This window comes from Gopherus flavomarginatus, chromosome 8 (assembly GCF_025201925.1).
Source record: "Gopherus flavomarginatus isolate rGopFla2 chromosome 8, rGopFla2.mat.asm, whole genome shotgun sequence".
Taxonomy (NCBI): domain Eukaryota; kingdom Metazoa; phylum Chordata; order Testudines; family Testudinidae; genus Gopherus; species Gopherus flavomarginatus.
Window position 1 is genome coordinate 13,545,002 of NC_066624.1, and position 10,843 is coordinate 13,555,844.

Here is a 10,843-nt window from a genome sequence, read left to right on the forward strand (position 1 = left end):
TGCCTTGCAAGGGAGAAGAGTGTGTGTGTTGCAGGAATTCTGAGGAAAAGCGAGGAATAGAACACGGATCTGCTCACGCCCAGGCATGTGACTCACACACAAGATCTTCCTTCTTAGCAGCATGTATGATTTATATTATAAGAGAAAAAGATTTACAACCCAATAATAAAATATCCCTTCTGCCCTTGTATTGTATGATTGCATTCATTACTGATCATTAAGAAATATCTTTTTAATAATCAAGGGGTAACAGTTGCAGTTAGAGCTATAAAGGCTCGTTGGGATTTGCCCCTCAATGAACTGATGTGCAAAGGGGGGGGGCAAGGTGGAAGTTTCACCTAGGGCGCATAATATCCTTGCATCAGCCCTGGATCAGGCCCCTGTGTGTGATACTCAAATTATTGTAGACTATACAGAGCAATTAAAGAATGATGAGGCATCCGTGGTCCCTTTCATCTGTGACCCCAAGTCCAGCTCCTCAAGACAGGAGACCTGAATATCGTTCAATAAGGCAGTATCAAGTCCTTTGCAATAAAGCTATACAATCCCTGAGGCCCTCCTGGGAATTGCTCTGCAGCAAGGCAGGGGAAATCAATCAGGGAGCAACAATCAAGGGAAATGGACATTTTAGGCTGATTGGAAACAGAACTGCCCTGCTACATGATGCAGGTTTGAAAATGAGCTGCTAGTTGCAATGGTAGGCCCATTCAGAATATGTCTATCCTGCAACAAAACACCCCTGGCTGGCCCATGTCAGCTGACTCAGGGTTGCAGGGCCTGGAGTCAGGATCAGCTCCAGGCACCAGCGCAACAAGCAGGTGCCTGGGACGGCACGTTCGGCTCTTCGGCGGAGGGAAGGACTTGCTGCCGAAGAATAAAGCAGCACGGTGGAGCTGCTGCCGATTGCGGCTCTCCCCCCTCCCTTGCCCCCGCCGCTGGTTGGGGCAGCAAAAACCCTGGAGCCGGTCCTGCTCAGAGTGTAGGGCTATAAAACTGCAGTGCTGATATCTGGGCTGGGGGCGCAGCCTGGGCCCTGGGCCCCCAACAAATTGTAGAGCACTGAGTACAATTCTGCTCCAACCGTATCTAAAGCCACCTCTTAAGCAACCAGTTTGTTAGACCCTGGAGAAGTCACTTAGAGATTTCACTGCACTTTTACTCTCCAGTTTAGAGAGCTCATCTACAGTTTCATAACTTTGACAGAAACAGTCTTCCCTCAACCAACTGAGCATCTCCTAGTTTAAGCTGTTGTGTTTTTTCCCCATTTGAGAGTACTGCTGTAGTTAGCTGTATATAAAAGCAGACAAATATAAAACTGTTATAAAGATGAAACACATAGTAAGTACATGACAGGTTGTTCTGGATACTTTAAATATAGTATTTCATTGCTCATTTTGGGCAATGATTCTATCCATTTGAGGTTTCATACCAACCGAAACAAAAACATTTTTAAGGTTCAGCCCAGTCTAGTTTAAATCAGCCAACCTCAAAAGTGCAAAAAGCAAACATCCCATAAAAGGCAAGGAGCAAATTCAATATTTACATTTTCAGTTTTAATAATCTGCAGTGTCAGTAACACACGAGGAGATGTAACTACTAGCCTGATACTGCCTTCTGAAAAAAGGCAGCGAAACAATTCTTTATATTAAAATGCAACTGGCTAAGAGAAAATCCATGTTGAATTTAGAGAGCTTTCATCCACAATACATTTTGGCATCTAAGGTAGTTCTGTATTTTCACCTGCAGTTATTATATCTCAGGCTCTAAATTAAGCAGACAGAGACCTGGGAAAGAATCGTATGCAAGATCTCCAAGGACAACCCAGAGTGTGCTGCAGGAAGTGGTGCTGGCAATTTAGCAGGAGGCACTTTCCATCAAGTCAGGATTGCTCCAAAGCTTCAGCACAGAGTTAAGGGTGCTGTGCCAGAGATGAAGTATTTGGGATGAGATGTAAAAACCACACAACCTCCCCCGCATCACCATTACCCCCTCCCTATCTTCTCAGTGTGTTTTCCATATGAAAGAACCTGTGATACTTCTGACAAATGTGTTAATCCCGTATCCTAGGGCTACATTGCAAAATGGCTCATCTACTAAACTGCATACATTTCCTTTGAAGAGAACACGACTGACAGATTGACTGACTTAGGGGAAACCCTCAGCATAAACAGCAGCAGGACACAGCTGGGTTTTTGCATTTTTTTTTATTGAAAATTTACATTAAAGTTAGAAAGGTATCACGCTTAACAGTGCTGGTTCTTTAATGTTTGTCATGTAAATATATATGCAGTGCAGTGCAGTCACATTTTCATTTGTAAAAAGGAAACAACAAAAAATAAAGGAGAGAGACAGTAGAATGCAGTTTGGAAAAACATGCAGTGAATGTTCCAAGGGAGAACGAGACAAGCAAAAAGTTCCAGAACAGGCGTCAAATGCATTTTAAGGACACTGCCCTCTACTCACACGGTATTTGGATGGAGTATTACCAGCCACTGACAGCTCCACCCCTCCTATTTCAATAACTCTAAGTGTAAGATCATTCTCTAACTAAAGAGCACAGGGAGAGGTTAGACTATTTGGAGCATTTTATGCAATACATGATTTCACGTTAAAAAATCTCAATCAACCTGTGGTCAATCAGGTGATGCGTTTAATAAGGTGGTGGAGGCACAAACAACACTAATGAAAACATTTCCGTTTTTGCTTTATTTCTTTGTTAAAATTAAAAAGTATTTTGTGGCTGTCAATGTGGCAAATCACTCGTTTATATCTCCTTTGACATTGAATGTAACAGTTTTCAGAACAAACCAACAAATTCACATACTGAAAACACCCCGTCAGGCTTCCACAGATCCTTAGGGGAGCCCACGACCCTTCTATTAGGCCAAATTAGACGAAAAAACATGGTTGTAACCCAACATTTTAAAATTTGGCTACTGGTTAATCTAATCACTACATTTCTGTTGCTCCTCCAAGTTTTTTGTACATGATCAACTTTCCCCAATATTGTGTGGTCTTGTCACACAAAATACAAGACACTTCAATTTTAAATACCATGCAAGTAAGAAAAGAGCTTCTTTCGAAGACACTAACACTGAAGATTTCCCCCCCGCCCCCGACATTATAGGATCCCTAAACTCTTCTACAAGTGGCTGTCTTCTCCCTCAGACACAGTGCAGCTGGCGAGGACAGATTTAAAAAAAGCTACAGAAAGAGAGAAAAACAGGAGAGATTATCAAAAAGGAGAAGGACATTCAAAAAAGCAAGAGATAGAGACTCCACATGAAAACAATAGAAGAGATGGGCACATGCATCATTTCTAGGCAATTACGGATCTCACAGGGAGCTGCCCAAAGTGCTTGAAGAAAACCAGACAAGTTAAAATTTGTTTAAAAAATACTTTTAATAGCATTATAAAAAAAAATCAAAATGATCTAAAACAACCCATAATGCAGCAAGTAAAAGCAAGACGAAAAGCCCCTTTCAGCTAATCCCTGGAAACCATGACAAAGTGAAACTGACCGATTTCAGAAAACATACTTACATTCCACAAAGCTGAAAGCAGCAAAAGCTTAAAATATTTCAACTTCTAAAAAAGAAAGCAATGCTTTTTTTTGGGAAAAAATTGTCTTTACAGTGAAACAGGATACCTGAGACGAATATAAATAAATTGCAATCAAGAATTTTAATAGTCCTGATAAAACGAGGCCACGCCTTAGTTTCAATTATGAATTACTGCACGAGGTTAACTGACCACTTGAGTGACTATATGGATGGAAAGGGGACTAAATACACACATCACTCTACTGCTTTAAACTCAACTCCCCCTTAACATCAATGCACATCACAGAGAACAGATTATATGCCAGCCTTAGAACGATACTATTTGAAATGCCTTGTATCAGTGTATGCTTAACCACTTTAGAATGTAGGACTATGTACAGCCCTAGAGCCAGGAGTTTGCCAGAAGATTTGGGGCAGTATGTGTCCCAAAAGCTTGTACCTGAATACAAAAATCATGGTATTCAGTAGACACAATGAAAAGTTTACCTGAGTGGTATCTATCAATGTCATCAGTAATTAGTTTTAAAATGAGCATGTGCAGACAACTGATTACAGCAAAACTGTCTCACACACGCATTGAAGTAACCAGCTCCCATTAAACCAGAAGGGTATTTGGGTGCGAAAGGGAGAGGGGTAGGAGAGAAGAGGATGTTTGTTTCAAACTTTGTAAGATGTGCATACTTCAGGTCTTTCTAGGTAAAATTATCTCTCAGCATATAACTCTGCGCAGAAAGATCATTTTTCACCCAGAATGACAATGTAAGTGTGCTTATCTTACACAGAGTTTTAAAAAGTTTAAATGTGTTATAAAAGGTGGTATTTGCCAACATGGATCCTGACCCTGCGATGGGATCTGTGCCAGCAGAGCTCTGCAACCAGGCAGAGCCCAGCACACACAGATCCGACTGCAGGATCAGGGCCAGTAGGAATTTAAAATGAGTATTAAAATGTCCATTTTTAGGCCATTTGACTTGGAAAATCAATCAAATGAGAAAGACAATTAATATTTTACAGCTATTATACAAAACATCCAAGATACAAGGGAAGTTCTTAACCTCTCAGTCATGCCATAATCAAACCTAGGTGCTGTTGTCTTCTTAAACTCACCAATAAATATATTTTAATCTGTACTATTATTTGGACAGCACAAAACAGCAGCACAGAACTCATTTCCACATCCCTTAATAAGGGGCGGAGGGGGGTCCATTAAATGTAGGGGAAAAAATAGAGATATAAAGTTACAATGTCCAAAAACCTCATTACTGACTTATGTTACATGATTTAAAAAAGCAATAACCATCAGTACACAGGAAAGGCAGACTCATGAGGAAGCTATCTAAGACAGCAGTTTTGCATAGGAAGACCAGGACTGAAATATTATGAGAAGCTGTCAGTTTATATTAGACCCTACAATTTAACAAGTAAATGAAGGTCCATTCCAGCCCATTGTATTCAGGGATTACTATTCAGTACAGAGCCATGGATTACTGTAAAAGAAGGGCAAAAAAATGTAACGTTAACCAGAATTCACTGTCTGAGGAAGACTATTTTAAACATTTCCCCATCAAGAAATATACAAGACACTTACATGCAGACTGTGGTCAAATGTATATTTAGTGGTCAAAGTGTACCTGGCCACGGGGTAAAATACTGGCCCCACTGAAGTCAGTGGCAAGAGTCCCACCCTTTCTGTGCAAATCGCGCATTAAAAATATTGTGCTGAATAGAAAACTTAAGCAACTTGGCAGCATCTGCTTAGGAACACACATGATGATCTTTTCTAGGCAATACTTTGTGTATTAAAAGTAAAAAAATGGACAGGTCCCGAAGAACAAATCACATGGAAACTTTGCAACATATCTTTCTTCATAAACACCAGTTTGTTCTAGCAAGTAAATATGGGCCCTAGCCATCCACGTTCCCTGAGTTCGGATCCAGAGTTTGTTTCAACCCACTGTAGTCATAGGGCAATAACGTTAGGAGGACAGCCTAGACTGAATCAGATCTGAACCGCCCAGAAAGGGGGGCAGGGGATATGGTTGGATCTGGCATTTTGGTTCAGTCCACCTTTGGAAAAAGGAATAAAACACAGGGATTTTGTTGCAAAGACTGAATCCTGATTTGAGTTTTCCCAAAGTTTGGGGCAGAGGGTTGTTCCATCCTCTGGGTTTTGGCTCAGGCCCATCCCTGCAAACATGGCAAGTTTTGTAACAGTCACTTAAATTACTCAAATTAACCAAAGCACATCTAAATAATGATGGATTAGATGTTTATATATGAAATGACAACAAAAAGAAAAAAGCCTCTATCTATAGGCAGCCACATTTCACCAAGATGCATGACTACAGTATTCACAGGCAATCTGTCATAGGGCTCAGGAGTCATGGCACTAAATGCAATCAACAAGTAGCCGTGCTCTCTTACCATGCAGCCGTGAAACAAACATGAGAGAGAAATAATCGTAACAATTTAGGACAGACAACACTAGTTCTGAAAGCGCTTGGCAAACGTGCTACTGATCCAGGGAACAGATAGCAGCGTTTAGCATCTCTTGTCAGTTCCACACAGGTTATTGCTGGGTTCTTCACCAAAAGACAGCCAAGGATGCAGACTCTTTTGCTTTTTTAAGAGTGATGAAGAGAGGAAGGGAGTGGGAGGGTAAAGATGGGCAAATAGGCACAGTGGCATAACTGCATGTTAACTGAATGTGGGAGCATTCGGTTCTGGTGCGAAGGGAAAGGTTCTACAGGAAACCCGAACTGAAAATGAAAGAAAAAGGCAGATTAATGTTTTTATGGATTAATTTAAAAATAAAAAATAATATGGTTCCTAAGATACAAAATAAATGAAAATGTTACTATGTGTTAATAAAATTTAATTTGACTGATTACAAGACATGCTTTTCACACAAGCACACAAAGCAGTGGGATAAACCAGGCTTCTTTTTAAAACAATCCTTTTGGATCTCTGCAGATTGCATGATCTATCATCAGTGGATCATTTATACCCTTGCAAAACGGTGACACTCTGTAGTACTCTAGGAATCAGTAAGTATTGTGAGTATTTTTTGAATTGCTGAAAAAGTACCAGATATACATATTAAGCTCAGCAAGGACAAATATCCACTCAAAAGGCACTGTCTTGCAATTGTGTATTTTGAACAAAAGAACTTTATTGGATTCAGAGCCCAGCACACAACAGCGACCAGTTACAAGGACTGCTAAAAGCAATCCAGAACCAACAAGAAGCAGTAATGTTCACTCCAATTGCATTTTAGCACTGGGGGCTTTGTACTCTCACTAGAATGAACATAGCTGTTCTTTGAGCTTATTTTTCATGTTCAGATCCCGAAAAGCAAAGAATTGTTCTTTTCTTTGTTTTACACTGTTCTCATCGGCAGCCAGAACACTCATCTGGTCAGACAGCTGGAGAGATTTCTTTGGTGTATTTCAATCAGTATAGGACACTTCTGGATATCTTACCATTAAGTGGAGCTTGGTAAATATGTTATCTTCAATTCAAATGCTTCACTTAAAGTCAAACATTTACTTTCTATTCTAATTAGGATTGTTTCCTCCCTCTCTGAATAAAACTAGAACTGGCTTTTATTTCTCTGTTTAAGAACAGACTGTGGGTTTGTTAATAGCTAGCTCTCTCTCCTAAAGAGAGAACTTATTTTAAATAGGTTTTAGTATGTGTGTGTGTGATGGTCCATATGGATATGATCCTGATTCTCTTTATAAAAAGTGGGTAAATATTATGATTTTAAGGGCATGTTCTTACAGCAGTGCATGCAGCCTCTATTCATGTTGACAGGGCAGATGCTCCACCATCTATTTATCTGGTAGGAAACTGAAAAACTTACATGTATGCTTATTCATTCCAGCTCTAAGAAAAGTAAGTAGACAGCTGTAAACATCAATTTATTCTTCATCCATCCTAGAGAGATCTGGGTGGCTTTCCCTGTCTCCTTCAGCCAGACAAGTGCATTTCTCAAAAGCTGTCATTATATAAATTATCCTCCTCTTTACAACACAGACCCTGAATGCTGAAAGCACTTGCTGACTGTAAGTTGCGTTAACCCTGTTCGGCACTGGAGGACATACATCCTCATGCAGACAATGAAGCCTCCCTAACGCTATGCAGCCCACAACATTTCCATGCTACGCATGTGGCAAGAATAGTCATTAGAGATGGAAGAGACCAATGATCCAATGACCAATGAGACTGCAGTCAAGACAAACCTACCTATGCAGGGTGAATAGTTTTGCAAGGCTGGTTAAAATTCCTTGAGGACTAACGTACTGACCCATTTAAGGAAGAAGCACTTTTGTATCCTCTCTCAGGTTTAAGGTAGTTGGATGCTCCTGCAGTGTTCACGGCATGGCCCAGAGAGGCATGCGTCAGTGCATATTTACAGGGGAGGTTTTTAGAAGATTGACTGTATCTGGGGTGCTAATCTATTTGGCCAAAAATCCCATGTTTAATATTAAAGACTACTAAGCACCCCCTGCTCAATATACAAAGCATAAATAAGGTTTCTGCTTATTAATCTTATTAATCCTCTTAATCTGACTTATGGAAGCCTGCAACCTGTGATTCTGGATCACTTTAGATAATCAACCTGAACTGGATTTTCACTTAATTGGCAATAGCTGATTTAACAAATAATTAATGCTTTGTGATTATTATGGTGCCTAGAGGTGAATGGAGGCTCAGAGAAGTTCAGTAACTTGCCCCAGGTAAACCAGTGGCAGAATCAAGAATAAAACTCAATTTTGAAACCAAGTCCTGCACTCTAACCACGAGATAAAACTGAAAAGAACAGACACTACGCTTTGATCTTAGCTCCAGGGAGCAGAGAAGATTTAAATAAAGATGATACAAAGAGTTCAAAGCATCAGTTGTTGGTCATCGGGGGCAACATACAGAGTATAGGGGGATGCTGGTATTTGGGAATTGGTTAGCACATAACATATACAGTCTGTAAGGTCCCCCAATGCGGGGTGTACGGTGGGTGGTATCAGGAAGCAGTAGGGAAGCAGTGAGGGTACATCGCTCATACAGTGGGTTATAGGCAGTCATGGGTATAAGTAAGTGGGCCGGGTAATGGGGACAGGATGACCCTCACATGGTGGAATCTAGTTCAGTGGCTCTAGGGCTTAGGGGATATGGTTCAGTAGGGGGGGTTTATAGGCCTCCCCCCCCCCCCCCCCCGTGGGTGCACAGAGCCACGCCGGCTCACTCTTGGTATTGGCGGTGGCCGGTGATGTGCTCTGTGTAAATGTCCCTAGACCACCGGATAGTGTCCGAGACCATCAAACGTCTCATGAGCCGTGCATAGCGATGGCCCACCCCACAGGCCCTAAGTACTCGTTCATTACAGGGGTCCCAGGCACCCAGTGTCCCGACGATCAGGGCGTCGGTGTAAACCTCGTAGCCCACTACATCCTAGATTAAAACAAAGCCAATTCTCACCAGCTAGCTTGAGTCTATTATCACCATATGCATTTCTATAGCAACTGTTACCATAGTATCTGGGAGGCCTACAAGCTTAAAGAATATATTTTCTCTCTATAGGGCTAAAAGAAAAGAACACAACTTTTAAATTAGCGACACAAGCTAAATGGCTGTGAAGCTCAAAAGGAAATGTCCTGACTTTTAATATTACAAATCAAAACAGTTCTATAGAAATAATCAACGCACATTACTTTAAGGCATCTTCAAAGAATATACACACTTCACCTATGCACTGTAATTTTGTAACAGTGTATGCACAATAAGACTGGTAATACATCCACAGTGCCGAGAGAGGGTGAGAAAACGTACTGGCTTTAGGTTTGTTTTTAAGAACTGTAATTGACCCCACTGCAAGGTCTGTTTTAGTTAATAAAGCTTACCAGGACAATGTACCTCATGCACCATGCAGCAAACGGCAGTTAACTGTAAAACAGCACACAAGTAAGAACTACTGATGATGGAATGACAATAAAAAAAGAAATCATGTCATGAATTAGCGCAATTAATGAAGTTTGAACTAAACAAAGAAGTGAGAAGTGTTGGGAAAGAGAAGGGCTAGTTTATGTTCAGCCACTATGAAATGAAAGAGAGTTAAAGTACTGTGTATATAATCCATGGCTTGTTAGAGAGATTTACGATCTAAATACTGTAACTGAACATACAGGACAATATCAACTGTAGGATTTAGGTAGACAGCAAAGTACAATATCACATTTTAAAGACAGCTATTGTATTTGATAGCCGAGAACCCTCTTACTCAATCACTCTGATCCCAATGTTGGCTTCAGAGCTCAATATCAACTCTTGATGGTGTTTTTCTGGGCCCCTAAGCTTTTCAGTGAGGACAGTACTAACCCCTTCTGGCCTGACCAAGCTGAATTCTATGAATGATACATTTTGGGGGACAGGGGGTGTCTGAACTCAGATACACAGAGCACACTTCAGTGCTTCCGGAGCTGTTTATACTGTAGACACACATCATGTCATGGAATAAGATAATCTTTCCTTCTATACAGCTGTGGCAAGATCAATCTTAGGGCAAAAGGTCTTCAAGCCATAGTGCAGATCACTGTTCCTGTTCTCCAAGTAACATTTCTATGGATGTCAGCGAGTTCTAAATGTGGAACACATGTAGCAAGGCAAGAGGTTCAGGGTGGAGAACGGACTTTTGTCCTCTAGATCACTGAATTTAGTCCTGGTCACCTCAGTAACAAAGTTGTTGAGGAACTGAAGGGAACTCAAAACAGAAGTAAAAATGACTAGGAGGCTGAAGGAACCAACGTGGGAGAAAGGACAGAAAAGCTAATTAGTCAGCAGCCACAGCTTTACGAGAGTTGTTCAGCCTAGAGAAATACTCAGACTGTAGCAGATGAGAAGAATTAAGCTGAAACCTAAAATGGTATCTTAAATGCTGGACCTGGTTCTTAACTGCTGAACTAGTGATGAAACAGCTACAAAAATAAAATCCAAAACAAAGAGGGGCCATCCTGTTGTGACAAGCATTCTCAGCCAGCTCCTCAGGCATCTCCCGTATTCTTCATATTAACAGGACTAATTGGTTTATTTAGGACTGCTGACTGCATCCAAGATTTACTCTGCATTTGCACATACGGTCTAGACAGGTGTCAATCTTGGAAACTATAAAAATATATCACATTAGTTATATGCACAATGCTACTAGTAAGCACACAAGATGGCAGGGGAACTCTGTTTCAGGTAATGTACCATCACAGAGAAATGATAACTACCCACTTCTGGG

General features: G+C 40.8%; 1 protein-coding gene across 6 annotated transcripts in view; it reads right to left on the bottom strand.

The window, feature by feature from the left end:
* Positions 1-2,189: 2,189 nt before the first annotated feature.
* Positions 2,190-10,843, bottom strand: part of SEPTIN6 (septin 6) — a 42,599-nt gene continuing 33,945 nt past the window's right edge. For 2 of the 6 annotated variants that reach the window (XM_050964516.1, XM_050964517.1), the window contains exon 10: positions 3,385-5,051. In XM_050964516.1, coding sequence (XP_050820473.1) covers positions 5,027-5,051 — 25 coding nt within the window. In that variant the 3' untranslated portion in view covers positions 3,385-5,026. Of the gene's footprint in view, positions 3,205-3,384; positions 6,324-9,464; positions 9,508-10,843 lie in introns of those variants that run through there. The other 4 variants (XM_050964522.1, XM_050964520.1, XM_050964519.1 and 1 more) reach the window with 4 other exon arrangements.